At 39.9% G+C, this 20,520-nt stretch overlaps 1 protein-coding gene across 7 annotated transcripts in view; it reads right to left on the reverse strand.

The window, feature by feature from the left end:
- Camta (Calmodulin-binding transcription activator) overlaps positions 1-20,520 on the reverse strand; it is a 404,381-nt gene that overhangs the window by 47,646 nt on the left and 336,215 nt on the right. For 6 of the 7 annotated variants that reach the window (XM_076177798.1, XM_076177799.1, XM_076177797.1 and 3 more), the window contains 5 exons: positions 19,468-19,691; positions 18,741-19,074; positions 16,951-17,226; positions 16,221-16,318; positions 755-802 (listed from right to left, as the gene is read on the reverse strand). In XM_076177798.1, coding sequence (XP_076033913.1) covers positions 755-802; positions 16,221-16,318; positions 16,951-17,226; positions 18,741-19,074; positions 19,468-19,691 — 980 coding nt within the window. The remainder of the gene's footprint in view (positions 1-754; positions 803-16,220; positions 16,319-16,950; positions 17,227-18,740; positions 19,075-19,467; positions 19,692-20,520) is intronic. The other variant, XM_076177793.1, reaches the window with a different exon arrangement.

Raw genomic sequence — 20,520 nt, forward strand, 5'->3', positions numbered from 1 at the left:
TTATGACATGATGGAAGATTGAACAAAATGGAAATTTCTTCATATTAAAGATATATCTTCTGGTAGTAAAGCTTTCAAAAAGATCCTTTTTCCCATACAAGCCAGTGTGTTGTGACTGTGTACATGCATTGTAGTTCATATGTACAATTCAACTTAGGTGTACATATGATATAAATATTAAATTATCAAAGAGATGTGTAATGTATATATAGTCTCTGATGTCTATGCAGTGTAGCTGAGCAGACGTGGTCATTGTTTAATGTATGTGTATTCTATCTGAACATGTGATAATAATAACACGTGTACATATAAATGTACTTGCATGATCCAAACATGTATCATCTACCACCATGTTGGTAACAAAACGGTTGTTGTTTACTTGTACATGCAACTGCAAACATCTGGTATATGTATATACATGCCATACACATTGGTGGTATACATGTATACACAGAGCTACTGTTCTGGCAAGTCCTCTCAGTATCTCAGCCTTTCTAGTGTAGTGAGGTGTGTGTGTGTAGCATGTGTATGCTTGATACAGAGCTCATGTATGCATTCAATGTTCACATTTCACCCATGTATGGATATCCCATACACAATTACATGAGTATATGATACCCTTTTAGTGTATCATGCAGTACTGTAGGTACTAGTGATGTAAGTACTAGTGATGTGGATACTAGTGATGGAGGTACTAGTGATGATGTAACTAGTGATGCCCACATGTTACCATGCATTGTAGCTGCGGCCTCACCTGATGAGGGTGTGGAGTCCTGCGGGTCCTGCACATCCCCTGCGGCACCTGCGGCAAGCACCATGCCTTGCGGGCTAAGCAAGCTAAGGACACCACTTAAGCGAGACATGATAGGCAGCAAGACTGGGGTCAGATAGGCGAGGAGGAGGAGGAAGGAGGAAAGAGGAGAGAAAGGGTAGGGATGGGATGGGGAAAGAGGAGAGAAGAGAGGAAAATGGGGAGGGGAGAGGGTAGAAGGAGGAGGAGAGGGAGGATAGATCGAGGAGTGAGGGGGTACAGTGAGGAAAGTGAAGGGGGGCTGAGAACATTGGGAGGAGATGGGCTGGACCTCAGGAGGAGGAGAGGGGATACTAGACCTCAGGAGGGGAAAAAGGAAAGCTCTTGGGAGGTGGGGGGAGGGGACAAAACCTCAGAAAGAGAATAATAAACCTTAGGCTTTCTTGGAGTCCTGGGGGGAATCCAAAGAATCAAAGGTGTCTTTAATAAGTTGGAGGGAGGGGGGTTGCTGGAGGGTGATCTACTCAGGACTGGGGAGTTCTGTGTAAAGTTGGAGAGATTCTCATAATTGGGGTATATTCACAGTTCTGGGTCTCTGCAGTGTTAAAGCAGAGGGTCCTTCACAGAATCAAGAGAAGAGTCAGAGGAAGTGTATTCAAAGAGCCGGGGGGGGGGGACATACAAGAAGTCAAGGGGCAGAGGGCATATTCAAATACATGGGGAAGGAGGTATATTTAATGGGTTGTCTTTTAAAAAATGGCAATTGGTGGGGAAGGGGTTTCCAAAGAGCTTGGGATGGGGGTGGGGGGTCTTTGAAGAGTCAGGGGTGGGACGTGGGGGTCTTTAAAGGCAAAGGGAGGGGTCATCTTTAAAAAGTCAAGAGTCTTTGAAATGTCAAGGGGAGGGTCTTCAAAAAAGTGGGAGTGGTGTTCAAAGAGTTGGGGTGGAGTTCTTCAGAGAATTGGGGTGGTCTTCAGAGTTGGAAGTTTTTAGAGAACTGGGGATCTTTGGAAATTTGAGAGGCCTTCTGAAAGTCAACATTCTTTGGGTAGCCCACATTTTTCAGAGAACCAAAGGGCTCTCTGGAGATCTGGGGGTCTTATGAGAGCCAGGGGGCTTTGGAGAGTGAGGAATCTTTGGAGAGTTATGGGTCTCTGGAGTCTCAGAAGTCTTTAGAGAGCAAAGTATTCTTTGTAGAGTTGTGGGAAGATCTTCAAGGAGTCAAGAGAGGAGTCTTTGATGGGCTGAGTGTTGGTGGGAAGTGGTCTTTGAAAGTGAGGGTCTTCAGAGTCAGGCATCTTCAGGGAATCAACTTTTTTAGGAGAGTCAGAGGAAGGGATTTTGAAGAATTAATGTGGGTCTTTGAAATTTGAGGAAAGGTCAAGAGACCATAAGGCCTACACTAGGCAGTTCCATGTCCATCACCACCTATCATCCCCATCCATAAAGTTACCTGACTTTCTCTTAGAACAATAAATAGTTTCAGCATTCACTACATGGTTACTAAGTCTATTCCACTCTATTTGTCCAATTTAAACTCATTACTGTGAGTCCTGCCCTGCTGTCTCAATATGATGACTGTGTCTATATCACTCTTGACCCATTTGAATATCTCTATTAGGTCACTCCACACTCTTCATCTTTCCAGAGAGTGTAATTAAGGTACCTGAGCCTGTCTTTGCCCCATGTATCATTGTTGTCATTCTCCTCTGTACTGTTTGTAGTGAATTAATATCCATTCTACAGAATGTAGACCACAACTGTACTGAATGGTCAAGGATGGGTCTAATTAATGCCAGAGTTTGATAACTACATCTGCTACTTTTGTTTGTAACCATCCTAGCAATAAATCCTAATACCCTCTTTGTTCTATTCCTGGCACTAATGCACTGTTTCCTGAATTTCAGGTCAGGATTCACTAACACTCCCAAGTATTTTTCATAATCTGTTTTCTCTAAAATGGTGTATCTAAACTATACCTGTTTTTTGGGCTGTAAAAACCAATGTTTACCACACAGCATTTTGAAATATTGAAGTTCATTTGACATTTCACCAACCATGCAAACAATTTGTATAGATCTTCCTGCAGCATCCCAGCATCTTCCTCTGACCTAATATGGCTTCCTATTTTAGTGTCATCCACAAACTTACTAACATCACTATTAATCCCATTGTCCAAGTCATTTATATACATAATGAACAATAAAGGACCCAAAACAGAGCCCTGGGGAACTCCTCTAGTAACACTCCTCCATTTGGATTTTACACCTGCTGTCACTAATCCATGCTCTAATCCATTCAAACAGTTTTCCTCCCATGCCATGGGCTCTGACTTTATCAAATAGTCTCTGCTGGGGCACCCCATTGAATGCTTGGCTAAAGTCAAGGTAAATAATGTCATAACTATCATTGTCATCTGCTGCCTTGTAGAAATTAGTGTAAAAGGATAAGAGGTTAGTTACACATGACTTGCTCATGGTAAACCTATGCTGTGAGTCACGAATCACATTATGCCTCTTGATGTGAGCCCTGATTCTATTAGCTATTATTGATTCCCTCATTTTACCTATAATTGATGTCAAACTTATTGGCCTGTCATTGTGCACAGAAGATTTATTACCCCTTTTAAAACAGGCACAATCTATGCCTGTCTCCAAGAAATAGGCAAGAATTCAGTGCCTACTTACTAAATACTTCCATTAATGGTTTGCAGATTTCAAAATTACTCTCTTTTAACACTCTTGATTTTTTTTTTTTTTTTGTCTAAACCTGGGGGTTTTGTAGCTTTCAGTCTATCAATTTGTTTGACTACTTCTTCCTTGCTAATGCTGATGCTAGTTAGTCTACTTCCCTCACCACTATTGAAGATTGGGTTGCAGTCAGGTACCATATCTATCCTCTCTTTTGTAAATACTAAGAGAAAATATTTATTAAATGCCTTACTCGTTTTTTTTCTTCTGGGAATGGTCTTCAAGACTTGGAAGTCTTTAGCAAGTCATTAGGTGTCTTTGCAATGTTGGGTAGGTGGTCCTTGGCTCAGAGAGTGGGTAGGTTATTTTTAGAAAGTCAGGGTCTTCAAAAATTTGGGGGGCTTTTGAAAAGTCAGGAATCTTCATGGTCAGTGTCTTAAAAACGTTGGGGGGCCTTAGAGAGTTCATGACCTTGGGCTAATTAGAGGTCTTAAGGCGAGTAGAAATTTGTGGGTGGGTTGTCATTATGGGTCACACAGAATAATTTCAGTGCTGCCTACTGAGCAGGTAAAAATCTTGAGGTTGGGCAGTGACTTGGGGCATAATAGGGTGTAGTGGGGTGGATCAGGGCTGGGTGGGAGAGTTGACCTCCTATCTGGACTGTTAGTAGAGGATCCTAAATGAAATAAACAGAGTTGATGTATGCCTTCTCTTTCCACAAAGGCTCATTAATCCTCTCTTCCTCTATGAAAAAACCTATCTAAAGGATTTCAGGTGTTCTACACTAATGTATAGATCATCTGGAGTAAGGGGCACTTTGTATATCTATAAATCCACTATGGAGAAAGGGCAAAGCTCAAAATACCTCATAATTTTATCATCTAATGTGAAAAATATTTATATAGATATGCATTTTCCCACAATGCATGGGTAAGAGGGATTAAGGGCAATATATTTTTTCAGGTTCTGATGAAAGGTTCTGTGGTGCTGGAAGAAAATTCTGAGAAAAGTCATGCTCAGAACCCAGTAAGACTATTGAAAAGGACTCACAGAAGGAGACCAACCAAACATGCACCTTTGTTGACATAAATGTTTATATAGAAATTACACTAATATATATATATGAACATGTGCCTGTGTATTTACCTAGTTGTATTTACCTAGTTGTATTATACAGAAAAGGGGAGCAATGCTTGTGGTGACCCATTTTTGCATCTTGCAACATCTAGTTTGCTTTTAAATTCTTGTATGGTGTTTGCACACACTATTGTTTTGTGCAATTTGTTCCAGACATCTACCACTCTGTGTGGAAAACTATTTTTTTGTGATCTCGTCTATAACTGTCCTTTATGAGTTTCTTTTCATGTCCCCTTGTTTTTCTTCTATCCCACTTTAACAAGCCTTCTTTGTCAAGGACTTCCATGCCTTTCATGATTCTGTAAATGGTTAATAGATTGCTTCTTTCTCTTCTTTGTTCCAGCTGGTAGTTCCAGTTTAGACAATCTTTGTTCGTATTATGTCAATTTTGAAAGTGTTGGGGTCATCTTTGTCATTGCTCTTTGGATTCTTCCTATTTTCTTTATATTATTTATTAAACTGGGTGTCCATAGTGTTGCTGTATTTTCTTTATCATTATCTCATCCACAGTAATCAAACACCACCTTTATTGATCTTAATAAATTGTAGGTTTCTCTATTTTGTTTATCTGCTCGTCTGGGGACATGTCTTTGGTGATTACTCCTAGGTTCTTTTCAGAACCAATTTTCTTTACTTCCTTTGCACATATCTTATATTGTCCTGATATTCTTTTTTTATTTTTTCCAAATTCCATTATACTACATTTCTTAATATTAAAGTTCATTTCCCACTTCTGACTCCATTCCCAGACCTTGTTCAGGTCTCTCTGTAGTGATTCGCAATCTTTTTCCGTACTTACTTTCTTCTGTAGTTTTGTCATCTGCAAAGAAGTTCATGTAACATTCTACACCTTCATCTGTCATTTACATATATAGCAAACATTATTGGAGTCAGTACTGAACCCTGTGGGACTCCACTTATCATTTCTTCCCAAGTAGAATTTTTATCTCTGAACACCACTATCATTTTACTCCCATGCAAGAAATCTTCCATCCTTTTCAATAGTTTTCTGTGTATACCTCCTGTTGTTTCGAATTTTCTTAATATTTTTTTGTTTAGTACTTTATGAAGTATGCACAGTCACAGACAGACACATACACACACAAACACACAAATACTAAGGTCAATGAAAGTGGCATTTGATTACTTGGATGAGGAAATGATTAAAGAAATATTAGTTAAACTAATAAGACCAAAACGTATGCAGCAACACTATGGACACCCAGTACTAAAAAGAATATAAAGAAATTAGAAAGAATACAAAGAACAACAACAAAGTTGGCACCAACTCTCTCCAAATTAACTTACGAACAAAGATTGTCCAAATTGGAATTACCAACTCTGGAACAAAGAAGAGAAAGAGGAGATCTGCTGACTATTTATAGAATCATGAAAGGAATGGAAATCCTAGACAGGAATGATTTATTAAAATGGGACAATGGGAAAACAAGAGGACACGAAAAGAAACTAAAAAAAGATAACTATAGAAGAGATCAGAAAAAAAAAAAGCTTCCCATATAAAGTAGTGGACACCTAGAATAATTTAGATAGAGAAATAGTGTGTGCAAACACTATTCAAGATTCTAAGAAAAAACTTGATGCTGAAAGATACAAAAAGGATAACTATAGAAGAGATCTGAAAAAAAAGAATAGCTTCCTTCGTAGAATACTGGATACCTAGAATAATTTAGATAAAGAAACAGTGTGTGCAAACACTATTTAAGATTTTATGAAAAAACTTGATGATGAAAGATACAAAGACAGGTCACCAACAATAGTGTGTGCAAAACCCATACATGAATTTAAGAGCAAACTAGACACTGTGAGATACAAAGACAGGACACCACGAGTATAGCTCTCCTTTCCGTAAGATACAACTAGGTAAATACAGTACAACTAAGTAGGTAAATACACACAATGGCTGATAAATAAATGACCAAAAATTAAAAGATAATAACAAATATAAAGCCAAACATTCAAAGATTTCATAACTTCTTACTAATACCAAAGACCAATTGTGTTATAAACATAATCTGATCTAAAAAAGAAACAAGGAACATAGAACATAAAAAGATTAAAACACAAGACATTACTTCTATACAGTTTATACATACCTACAGATGTACACAAAAAATTATGTTTATATGTACATATTTTTGATTTAGTGTCTTGGCTGGTCACTTCCCTTGTAAGAGGTAGAGGGCCTTCTGGTATAAGTATGTATGTAATACCTAGTTGTATGTATGTATTTACCTAGTTGTATTATACAGGAAGGGAGCTATGCTCATGGTGACCCGTTTTTGTATCTTTCAGCATCAAGTTTTTTCTTAAAATCTTGAATAGTGTTTGCACACACTGTTTCTTTATCTAAATTATTCCAGGTATCCAGTGCTCTATGTGGGAAGCTATTTTTTTTAGGTCTCTTCTATAGTTATCTTTTTTGAGTTTCTTTTCATGTCCTCCAGTTTTTCCATTGTCCCATTTTAATAAATCATTCCTATCTAGGGTTTCCATTCCTTTCATGATTCTGTAAATAGTCATCAGATCTCCTCTTTCTCTTTGTTCCAGAGTTGGTAGTTCCAATTTGGACAATCTTTGTATGTTAATTTGGAGAGTTGGTGCCAACTTTGTCATTGTTCTTTGTATTCTTTCTAATTTCTTTATATTCTTTTTAGTACTGGGTGTCCATAGTGTTACTGTGTACTCCAGTTTTGGTCTTATTAGTTTAACTAATATTTCTTTAATAATTTCCTCATCCAAGTGGTCAAATGCCACTTTCATTGACCTTAATAGGTTGAGGGTTTCTCGGACTATTTTATTGATATGTTTGACTGGTGTCATGTCTTTGCTGATTATTACTCCAAGGTCTCTTTTCGAGTTCACTTTTTTGACTTCTTCCTCACCAATTCTATAATTTCTTGATATTCTATTTTTACTTTTTCCAAACTCCATTATACTACACTTCTTGATACTGAAGTATATGTGCATGCATGAATGTATATATAAGAACATAAGACTGAAGAAAACTGCAAGAGACCATAAGACTACTAATGAGTGCTATGTCCATTACCACTTATCATCCCCATCCATAAAGCTACCTTCTCTTAAACCAAGCAATAGTTTCATCATTCTAGTGGACCAACTGAGCCTGGAAAACTCCTTAAGATTTTTTTTAAGAGCATTGCATGTTAATAGCAGTCACCTATGTGGAATCTTTCCAGTGTGATGAGATGAAAAAAGATATGGGTGGATGCCACCTCAAAAATTGAATCTAAAGGTCATCAAGGTCACTGTGGTTCAAATTTTGGTTTTCAACTGACTGATCTGGCTTGGATGCCTGCTATTAATAAGTAATGCCCTTAAAAAAAAAAAAAAAAAAAAAAAAAAAAAAGTTGGTCCACTATTCACTACATGGTTGTCTATTCCATTTGTTAACCACTCTATTGGTAAACCTGTTTTTGCCTATTTCCTTCCTAAATTTAAATTTGTCCAATTTAAATACATTAATGCACATCCTGCCTGTTGTCTTAATATGATGGCCTTGTCTGCATCACCCTTGCTAAAGCCTCTGACCCATTTGAATATCTCTATTAGATTACCCTACACTCTACATATTTCCAGAGAGCATAAATTAAGATTCCCAAGCCAGTCTTTGTAAGGTAAATTTCTGAGTCCACATATTTTGGTCATTCTCTTCTGTACTGATTCTAGTGAATTAATCCATTCTATAGAACTGAGACCAAAAACTGTTCTGCATAGTCAAGGATGGGTCTGACACCAGATAAAATTTGATAACTATATTTGTATTTTTGTTTGTAACCATCCTAGCAATAAATCCTATTGCCTCGTTAGCTATGTTCCTAGCGCTAATGCACTGTTTGCCCTCCCTGACCTCCCAGAGTGTAAGACCCTGTATACATAATTAACAATAATGTGTGCATTTATTTTTTCAACATTGATGGAGTTTTCATACATGGAATTAACTTTTATTTAATTTTTTTCAATTCAATTTTGCTGCAAGCCCGCGGTAACGTGATGTAGTTGGTTGGCCTTAGGCATCAATAAAGACAGTAGGCCTACCCACGTTCGTGTATCACTCGCCTATCATATATGGCGCAGTGACAGCCCTACGGATCTACACATTCACTATGGCTGGTCGTCACCCCCGTCTACCAACTCAGACCCCACGGTCCAGCCGTCGGTCCCCTCAAGCGGCTACAGCCTTGGAACAGGCCCATCAGCTACTACTGGCACAGACCGAAGCCATCACAGCCTTGCAGCGACAGGTGGCAACGAGACTCAGCCCCCATTCACCAGCCCACCGGTCTGCAGCCCCTGAGAAATGTGACCTGGGCACATCCTTGGCAACATTTCGCACCTGGAGGCGCTCTATGGAGTACTGGTTAGGTCTCAACGGCTTTACAACAGTCGAAGTAGTCCTGCACATTCGCCATCTCTGCACCCCGACCCTGCAACGCTCCTTGGACTCCAGGTACACCACACAGCAGTGAGAGGCTCTCTCCATCAGTGACGCTCTGGACGCCATTGGTCGTATGGCCTTGCAGGTGACCAATCAGGCAGCAGATTAGTGCAAGTTCTTCTCGGCCGCACAGGAACCCAGTGAGTCCGTCTGTGACTACTTTACGCGTTCAGCACAGTGTGCCGCGGATTGTGAATTCAAGTGCCCGGAATGCGAGTGCAGCCTGTCTGAGTACATGCTCCTCCGGAAGCTGGTGTGTGGCTTACAGAGTGTAGTGCTGAAAGAGGAGGTGTTTCGTCAGTGTGAATCCTTTAGTGATGTGGATTCTTTACGCAAATTCTGTGTCAGAAAGATGCCCGCCACAGTGCCGTGGGCGGGAATTTCGGAAGGGAAACCCTCGCGGTGGCGGCGCTGCCGGACGCGCAAACAGAAGTCTCCCCTCTGGCCGCCGGGGCCCGCCGCCCACCCGCCACAGCTGAACCTGAAACGCTGTGGAAACTGCGGTCTGAGGCACAAGCTCGAGAGAGGGCTGTGTTCCGCAGAGACAGCTGTGGCAAAGTCGGACACATGCAAAAGATGTGTAGAAGTAAAGACAGACTCACAGCAGCGGTAGCAGCTGAAGGGCTGGAGACATCTGGCATCATCATCGCAGCGGCAGGCGCGCCCAGAGTCAGCCACAGATCTAGGTGACCGTCAGCTGCTCTCGAGGAGGTACGAAGTCGACTAGAATCCAGGCCGTACCTGACACGGGAGCACATGTGTGTGTGTAGCTGGTCCGGGGCTATTTTCCGCTCTGGGGGTCAAGACGGCATCGCTAACACCCCGAGGAAGTCTGCGAGATGTGGCGAACGTCAACTTACAACCCCTGGGCTCCTTAACCTGTCACCTACAGTATGGCGACAAGTCTACAACACGGGAGGTGTTTATGAAGACAGCAACACGGTGCTACATATCAGTGCAGGCCTGCAAGAAGCTGGGGCTGGTGCATGACAATTTTCCTCATCACACGGTCGCCGCGGGAGCGGCAGTCACCGACGTTGACAATGCTGCCACACAATCAGCTGACACCGCGCCGCCTCACCCGCTCTCACTCCCGTTTCCCCCCCAGGAGGAAAACGTGCCTCGACTGGAGGAATGGCTCCTGTCACTTCTCAGGATCCACATTCAACACAACCAGGAGTCCCCTACTAGTGATGGCCGGCGAGCTACACAACATCCACCTGCTACCAGACACCAAGCCCTACGCATGTCACACACCGGCCACCGTACCTAAACACTGGGAGGCGGTAGTCAAGAAACAGCTGGACGACGATGTCAAGATGGGGATCCTAGAACCAGTGCTGGTGGGAGAGGCTACAGAATGGTGTGCAAGAATGGTGGTTGTTGCTAAGAAATCCGGCCCGCCCAGGCGCACCATCACCACACCCCGACACCATTTGACATAGTGTCTGGAATCCCATGCCACACCTACAAGACCATCGCAGACGCACACCAGGCCGAGCTACATGAAGTCAGCAAGAAATTCACTACATTCATCATGTCTTAGGGCCGGTACAGGTACAGCAGGACTCCAATGGGTCACTGTGCCACCCCCAACGCTTACACCAGACGGTTCGACGATGCCATCGGCGGAATCCAACGGAAGCTGAAATGCGTCGACGACACGCTGCTGTTCGGCGCCAGTGTGGAAGACGCTTTCTGGCACGTCTACGACTTCCTCGAGACATACGCTGTCACATTTAAGCCCTTTCTAGTCAGTAACATGACTCCTCCCCCCTGTTTATCCGTTCTATTTTTCGCCCAATGGTTTGTATAGACCTTGTCCCACCATACCTGATGATATAGAACCTTTCAATTTTGTCTCCACAATTCCGATTATGTCTGGTTTCTCTATTAACAAATAGTCGTTTAGTTAATTTATTACATAAATCATACCGTCCATGTTTGTGTATGCCACTTTTAATTTTTTCTTTTCTTCTCTTTTTTGGTTAACGGTTACTTTTTTCTGATGTACCATTTTCTCAGCCTCAGATCCAGTATACTCTCTCTCTCTCTCTCAAGAAAAAAAAATTCAGTCTCCGTTCTTCTCTCGTTTTTTCATTAGCTTCATTTCTTAGTGCCTTATCTTTCTCTATTTCCTCATCGCTCATTTAATTTTTTATCTACACAGTTTTGCTTTTTTCACTGTTAGCTAGTTTTGCCGCTTTCGATAGTATCTTTTCAGCTATCATTTGAGTCCTTAGTTTGATTTTCATTGGCCTATAGTATTTTTCTCTAGAGTATGTGCCCATTCTATGCACCTTGTCGATTTCCTTTTCCAACACTTGACCCTCGTCCTGAACAGCTTTCAGCATTTCCTTCGCAATTTCTTTCTATTCTCTTTCTCTTTGGCATTTGTAAACATTATGTTTTTCTTTGATACCATAAACCACATGCATTTCTTTTTATCCACTGTGTCTCTCACCCAGTTTTCCTTTTCTTTTATTACCTTAATCATTGTTTCTTTTGCATTCTCCTCTACCTGTTGTTGCACTACTTCTTTGAAAGGGATTTTTTTTTCACGTTCCTGTTTCCACTGATTTTTTATTTCAAGGAGATCTGTCTCATTCATTCTCTCACTTTTTTGGTCACTGCTTGTATTTGTTCTTTGACCTCTTTCTTCAGTTCTTCGTTTTTGTTTCTATCTTTGTTTTTCTTTCTTTTGTTTTATCTTTTAATCATACTTAGTTCACTTTTTAGATTATTCAACTCAGATTATTTCCTCATTAGTTTTATGTAAATTTATCATTTCTTTGTGCAAAGCTCTATAATCTATTTTTAGATATATTAATTCTCCCATCAAGTCATTGATGTCTTGATTCCTTAGTACACTGCTAAACCTAGTTTCTCTCTCTGTATCTATAACTTTTTCTATTGCTCCCCTTTCTCTTTGAAATCCCCCCAAAACATTGTTTTTCCACCTTTGAGTAGTCTTCGGAGTGTCGCTTAGACATGTTCTCTTTGGTATCACACCTAGTGGTGATTCCACTCTACTCATATCCAATCCTCTCTTAGTTGGTTCATTAATTCTTTTATCTTCTTTTCTTTCCTCCATTTCATGCTATACTATACTTTTTCAGAACTGGATTTTACACCTCACCGGTCACTTGATTACATAGCCCTCTCATTCCAAAAACAACGACAAAAAGTTTCCTTGATCTACGCGACAGAGCGCTAAGTCGGAGCATCTGCTAGTCTTCCTTCCTCTCTGACGACAAGTGTGCACGCGTGTGTGTGTGTTTACCTAATTGTAGTATACAGGGAAGGAGCAATGCTCATTGGGTCCTATCTCCTATTCCCTAATTTTTTAACATACCTACACTCAAATTCATGTATGGTTCCAACTTAATCTATATCTTTGATTTCCAATTATCACCTTCTAAGCTATTCCACGTATTTATACATCTATATGGAAAACTGTATTTCTTCACATCCTTTCAACATGTGGTCTTAATTTACTTACATGACTTTTTAAAGCCCTCCCATTTTTAACAGATCTCTTCTATCAATGCAATCTATCCCCTTTTGTGACCTGAACACTGTAATCATGTCACTTCTTTCTTTTTGATCTTTCAAAGTTGGTAGACCCAGTACTTTTAGTCTTTCCTCATACATTTTATCTGCTAGGCTGGAGACTAGTTTGGTGGCCTTTGTATTCTCTCAATCTTCCTTATATCCTTCAATCTGTGTGAGGACCATACTACTGATGCATATTCCAGTCTTGGATGTATCAGGGTTTTGATGCATATTTTCATCATCTCTTCATCCATATAATTGAATGCCACTTTAATCTTTTGCAGTAGTCCATATGTCTCTCCCATAATCCTGCTGTGTGCGTGTTTACCTAGTTGTATTTTACGGGAAGGAGAGCGATGCTCGTGGTGTCCCGTCTCCATATCTCATTTTATCTATACAGATTTTAAATTTGTGCTATGCTCGTGGTGTCCCGTCTCCATATCTCGTTTTATCTAGACTGTTTTTAAATTCGTGTATTGTTTTTGCACACACCACATTCTCAACTAACCTGTTCCAAACGTCTATTATCCTGTGGGGAAAACTGTTCTTTTTCAGGTCTCTCCTATAATTGTCTTTCTTGATGTCCTCTTGTATCTCTACCATCCCATTTTATTAGATTCTCTCTATCAATACTTTCCATGCCTTTCATGATTCTTTAGATAGTTATCAAGTCTTTCACAAATTTTAGCTACTGTACTTGTAAGAGAGACCAGTCTATAGTTTGTATGGTCCTCTTTGTTTCCCCCCTTATATATTGGTACTATATTTGCTCTTTTCCAATCTTCTGGAACTTTTCCTTCTTTCAATGAACTGCTTACTATGTATTTTGTCTGTTAGTTCGTCCCTACATTCTCTCAAAATCCAGTTTGCCATTTCATCTGGACCATGCGATATTCTAACATCAAGATTACTCAAGTGATTCATTATTTCATTCCTTGTCACTTCTATCTCTTTCATAGGGGGGACTTTCCCCTCCCACTCAACATTTCTAAGTTGTATGTTCTCCCTCGTAAACACTGATTTAAAGTGCTTGTTCATAATTTCTGCCATTTCTATTTCCTCTGTGTATTCTATTCCTCCTTGTCGTAGTTTCTCTAATTCTTGTTTGTTTTTCAGTTTGTTGTTTACAAATCTATAAAATAGTTTTGGATGATCTTCACATTTTTCTATCACATCCTTTTCATATTTTCTCTTTTTTCCTCTGCGCACTTTACAAAGGATTATAAAGGCGGAGCATGCCGACAGGAGACCTTTTGGTCCATATCTATGTCGGATATATTTCCAGTATATATTTCCATTTTTCGTTTTTTTTCGTCTTTCCTCCATTTTATCCAAGCTTTATCCCTTTTATCACTTAACTCGCTACATCTTTTGTTGTACCAAAAGTTTACATATCCTTTTTCTTGTTTTTATCTTGGAACATACTTTTCCACTCCTTCCTTATAAATTTTTTGTCAATTTTTTTCCATTTCTCTTCTATTGTTTCCTCTTTGTATATCCTTTCCTAGTCTGCTTTTTGAGAAAATATTCTCATTTTATAAAAAAAAAAAAAATTTCCATTCATCATTCTTCTCTTTCTATATTGTTCATTTTTTCCTCATTTAGTTCCAGTTCAACCAATATGTGGTCACTTTTACTTAGTGGTGTCTTATATTCAATCTTGTCCACTATTTCAGGTTCTGATGTGATTATTAGGTCTAGTTTCAATGGCTCTTCCTCATTTCTATACCTAGTATTCTCTTGTATCCATTGTGTCATTGTATTTCTTTACAATTAAAGTCACCTATTATAACTATTCTTCCTCCATCTTCCATTATCTTATTTAGTGTTATCCTTGTGTCTTCTAATTTTTTTTTTTGTGTTTTTTCTCTTCCCACAAAGCCATTTTAGGAGGCACATAATTTACTACAAACTTCCTGCTCTTCCCCTCCTTGTCCTCCACTTCTATCATAATCATCTCTACTTTATTCTTTCCATATGTGACATTCCTCACATTTATATCCTTCTTAGTGAGGAACATAAGTCTACCCCCTTGTTTTACCTCTCTGTTTCTAATCCAATAATTATATTCACCATGTCCTACACTATTGGGTGGTAGTGGAGTGGACCTTTCAATTTTGTCTCTACAATTTTCATTATGTCTGGTTCTTTTTCCTTCAGGTAATTATTCAGTTCGTTCAAGCCTGTTATTAAGCCATCTATATTTGTGTAAGACACTTTTAATTTTCTGCAGCTTCCATCATGTTTTCTCTTTCCCTTCTGTTTTTCTCTGCTATGAACCATTTCCTCACTTTCATATTCACTACTCTCCAATAGAATTTCTCTTTTTCTGACTGTTCTTTTCTCGTTTTTTTCCTTTTTGTTTTTTCCTCCTCTCTCTCCTCTTTATTCATTTCTCTTTTTATCAATACCTGTTTATATTGATCACTTTTTGCTACTTTCCCTGTTTTTGCTAAGATATTCTCTGCTGTCGTTTGTGACCTGAATTTAACCTTAATTGGCCTGGTCTTATCTGTATTGTATTTCTCTAGCCTATATATTTCTTCTACTTGTTTCCCTGTTTCTGGTTCATCTTCTTAAACTACTAATATCTTATTTACTTTTTCCTTTGCCTCTTTTATTCTTGTAGTCCTATTCAGATTATACTTCTCTTCCATCCGTAATATGATTATACATTTCTTTTTATCCGTTAAGTCTCTTACTATATTCTCCTTCTCCCTCATCACTTTAATAACTGTGTCCTTAGTTTGTTCTTTCATCTGCTGTTCCACTATATCTCTAAATTCAATTTTATTGTTCTCTTGTACTTTTTTCCAACCACTTACCTCTTTTGCTATGGACTCTTTCTCTTTATTATTCCTCTTTAATTCCTCATTCTCATCCTTTACTTCTCTTAACTGTCTTTTTAATTCTTCTATTTCTTTAGTTAGGTTTTGATTCTCCTTCTTTAGTTCTTCCAGTTTATCAACTCTTTGGGTAACTAGTGTTAATTGGTTAAACCTAACCTCCCATGTTTCATTATTATTTTTTTTTTTAGTTTTTCCTCTAGATTTACTAGTCGGGGGAGGTTGTCACCTCCTCCCTCCTTAAATCCATAAAAGCAGTTATCTTCTCTTTCCATTGATCTACTATTATCTATATTTCTGCTTTTGACACCTCTGCTTCCTTGTTCTTCCTCATCTGTGTGTTCTGCACCCTTCTTGTTTACACCTTTCCTAACATCCGGGGCCCGTTCATCCCCTTCCTCATTTCCTTCCATTTTCCTCAGTAATCCCTCTCTTTCTCCTTTTTCTTCACCTTCCCACTACACCATGAGCTTTCTCCTTCCCTATTAATACAACAAAGGTACTCCCTTGTTGTTGAGATCGATGAAACTTGATTTTTTTTTTGGAGTTCCAAACTTCGTTGTTGTTGTGTGTGTGTGTGTATCTTCATCTATATGTATGCACAAACATGTATGCAGATACACATATAAGGATATATATGTAAAAACATTTAAATTGAATGGTAAAATGAGACATAAAATCATATGAACAAATAGGAAAAATTTGATAAAGATAATAAAAACAAAACTCGGGATCCATGCTGGACATGGGTTCGACCCTACCTGGGGTGAGGTCCAGGGTCATTGGAGAGTCCACATCTTCCGTTGCAGTGTCCACCATCAGTGTATGGGACGAAACCTGAGGACTGGTACCGCTGCTCCTAGAGACAAATGATACACATAGAGTCTGCCAGGATTTACATACACACAGTATAAAATCTTAATTGGAAAAATGGTAGCAAAGCTCATTCGCATACTGAACTATAGAGAGAGAAAAAAAACTGTTAGGCCATGCAGGAAGCATTATGACTACCATTATTACCAGTGACTAATTAGCTGGCTCTACGAATTATTTTGCAAACACCATTGAAGGATTTGCTTTGTAAAACAGCAAATTAGGTGCAAAAACCTTTCACAGGTTTCTGTTGCAGTGAGACTGCAACTCCTCCCCACATCCAAGTCCCACTTTCTGTGACACTTTACATACTTCTGTTTCCTTTTAACATGTGTTTATTGTGAAACACTACTTCCTTTTTGTTAGAGTAGTTCTTTTGACCATGTGTGAACTGCACAGTCAACTATTAAGGTTTGTTCACCTCCCCTGCCTCACCACTGAGACTTGCAGATACTTAATCCCATGACAGTGGACATAGTTGCATATCATCTACAATCATATATATCACACTGTTTCTGAGAAAGTGTCTATAAATATCAGTGGTGTGAGTGTGGCAGTGGTAATGAAAGGGGTTTAGCAGTTGAGTGTACATTTTTTTTCAATGCACATGAATTGTACCTTGAGTATTTCTGCAAGACATCAAGCCCGGAGTCGAGACTAGCCCTCTTGTAGGTGTCAACCTGGGCAAGGTTGATTCCAGAATCCACAGAGGGTCTTTTAATCAACCTTGACCGGCCACTGGAGGTAGAACTGGTCGAGGGGGCAGGGGAGGGGCAGCCTAGGGCAGCGGGGCCGGGACCCATGTCAGGACCACATGTCCCTGTGGTACCAATTCGCTCGTCGCTGCTCAAAGGCAGATCCACACTCAAATGGCGTTGCTTGCGAAGGTCACACCTTGCAGGGAGATGACAAGGGACCTCCTTATTTACATCACATAAAATATCACTTTATTCCAAATGCAGAAAACATAAATGAATGTCAGCTTATTTAAAGAAATTTTGAAAGTTGAAGAAAAGGTTCTCAGGTACTGAAACTATTTAGCTTTCTATTATTAATCAAAATATGTAAATTATATAGCATGGGAGACTAGATCATTAAAGAGAAAAATAAGTGAAATGATAATAACTGCAGAAGAGGAGAGGTCCATGCAGGAAGACAAATGAGAGAGGTGAACTAAACTTCTCATCCCCCCTTCACAATAGTAATGTACATTTCAGATTCTTGTTCTGGCTACTACAAAATATTATTATGCTTGTACACTGATATAGATAAAAATAAGATAATTTTCACTCAAGTTTGTCCCTCAACCCTTCAACTGAATAGAATAGCTTGGTATTAGTCAGAATAAAAATCTAAAATACATGCTAATGTGGCACAGGGATTGAAATAGATCAAATGAATAAATAAATAAATAAAAGATAATAAATAAATACAAAAACTGAGGCCCATAAACCAATCATTCACAAACACTACCTACAACCCCCTCCAGGGGTTCCTAAACCAAAATGGCATTCAAAGCCACCTACATCAAGTTAATGACCAACTTAACACAAATGATTGCACCTAGGTTATGTTGAAACATTCTGAAGTACTTGAAAAAGATTCGACAAGCAAAACATTGTACTTTTAATAAAAAAATTCATCCTCACATGGTGTCTACTCTGACCATTTTGTCATGTTACTATGCTTGTTCAATGTGTGTATGGATGCAGTAATCAGGGTGGTAAACATAAGTGCTAAGTCAGCATTCAGAGTTGGTGAAAGATAGTTGAGAAAAGGTGAGCCAGTTGTTGTTTGCAGATGACACTGCACTTGTGGCTGAGTCTGATGAAATACCGAAGCAGTTGATGGCTGAGCTTGGGAAGGTGAGTGAGAGGAGGAAATTGAAAGTAAATGTGGGGCAAAGTTCAGGTGATGAGATGTATCAGGAGTGATAACAGTGGTGAGTCAAAAAAAAAAAAAAAAAAAAAGAGAGAGAGAGAGAGAGGCTGGAGCAAGTGGAAATTTTTTAACAGTTGTGTTTTTAATAGTTGTGATTAAAAAAGAATTAAAATGTTGCTTGTATGGTGCCATCTGCCACGTCCAATTACTTTCTGTACCATTTCACAACTACCTTCCAGTTGGTATGATTTAGTCTGACTAATAAAAGTAAACAAGTCGAATTCCTCTCCTGAATTCCCAACCCAACTTACCTAGACCCAGCCCTCCTCATAGAATAATTTAGGTTGGGAAATAAACTTGTATCTATTTTCACAACGAATTACTCCAATTACATAAATGCACACAACCCACAAACCCCTCCTCTCGTAACGAATAATCAATGTCAGTTCAATGAAAGCAGACAACTCGAGCAGGCAGCCATCTTCAAGACACAGCGCTAAACAAGCAAAACCAAACAACAAGACTACCTTCGGGGCGAAGGCCTGAGGAACACATCTGTTGGATTGGATAAGGAACCTTCGGAGGAGATCTTAGGAATTCCTGAACCTGTAATGGTGGGTATCGGAGTGCTGCAAGGCCCAACGCAGGACGTGGGCGTGGTGCTGGAGGAGGAGGCGGAGGTTTGCAACGATAAGGAGGAGACTGAGGGAGAATGGGACGCAGTGGTAGCGGGGGAGAAGGGCCCAAGGGGCGAGAATGGGGTGGGAGGGGAGGGGAGCTTGACGTGCGATAGACTGTCAAGAACATCGTCGTTATGCTCTTTCTGTATCTGTTCTAACTCGTCGTGCAGCTTGAAGTGACCTACGGGGGAGAAAAGATAATGTAAGTTTGAACTATTGTAGATATAATGAAGTTAAATGCAATGTCTCAATCGTTTTTAGTTGCTTATTTGTCTCGTGCGTATTCTACAGGTCACTCACAAAACTACTTTTTTATGAACCTGAGTAATGTCATCGCTGAAAGAAAACGGGGAGGAGGGGGAGAAAAACGGGAAAGAGGAGGAAGAGGATGAGAAAGAAAAAGAGGAGAAAGGTTAAAGGGAGGAGAGAGAGGAATAGGAAGGCGACAACGAGGAGGAGGAGGAGGAAAGTAAAAATAATTAAGTGGAGGTGGAGTAAGAGGAGGAGGAAAGAGAAGAGAAGTGGAAGAGGAGAAGGAAGAGGAGGCGGACGAGGAGGAGAACCTCGCACTCACCGTTGATTTGTGCACACTCGAGCGGTGTCTGCCCCAGTTGGTTCTTGGCGAGGAGGGCCTGCCGGTTCCAGCGGTAGAGGAGGAGGGCGGTGTCCCTGTGGCCCCGGCTGCAGGCCCACGTCAGCGCCGTGCACCCGCGGGAATCCTGCCGAAGGGCGTCCACCTCACACTCGAGCACCAGCGACGGGTTCTCCTCGCGCCACTTCAGGAGGCACATGATCAGCCTGAGGGAAGTCGAAGTGAAGGATGTGGGTACAGAGGATATGGAGGTATTAGAATTCATGTAATATGTCTAGTCTTAATTTACAAACCTAATTGGTAAATTTTAATTACATTTTTAATTAGGTATTGGCGAAGGATTGCGTGGAAAATCAATCAAATATCTGAGGTTTTGTTCTGGTTTGTGTCTGATTATTTTATTCAGATTACAAGGACACCACTAGGGTGTTAAAGGGCTCATATGAGAGAGGAAGACGCCGTGAGACGCTTTGGTTCAGGAGGGCCATCCATGAGCTACCCTGCTCATGTGATCTTCCACGACCTTCCCACCCCTCCCCACCCCCGTCCCTTCCCCGAGGCTTTTATGCATTCAGAGTTTGTAGTCTTTGTATCTGTACTTGAAAAAAAAAATAAGAACGAATCGTTGAACATTCAATAAAGGCTTTATCTTCAAATGATGTTTACTCTGCTTAGGAGAAAAGTCATTAAAACCTGCCAACGATTTTTATATTTGATCAGATTTCAAAACTCCGAAGTGTAGTATAGTCGTCTATGAGGGAAGATATTATTTTTCCGTTCTTAATCTGATATAAACATCTATAAAGATTATGATCATATAATAAACTAACACATCAATCCTACTAAATGGAAATCAGTGAGTATGATCACGTAAATTCAAAACAAACACACATACACACAAATACCACATGTGACACGTGACCAAACTGGTTCTTAGACTTGTAGATATAAACAAGAGAATGAGGTGACCTGGTAGTAGTATCCAAGACATCAAAGGAAACAGACAAAACAGATAATCTCTTGGTTTGGGTTGAA

This window comes from Oratosquilla oratoria, chromosome 41 (genome assembly GCF_046742065.1).
Source record: "Oratosquilla oratoria isolate Oo_2021 chromosome 41, ASM4674206v1, whole genome shotgun sequence".
NCBI lineage: Eukaryota > Metazoa > Arthropoda > Malacostraca > Stomatopoda > Squillidae > Oratosquilla > Oratosquilla oratoria.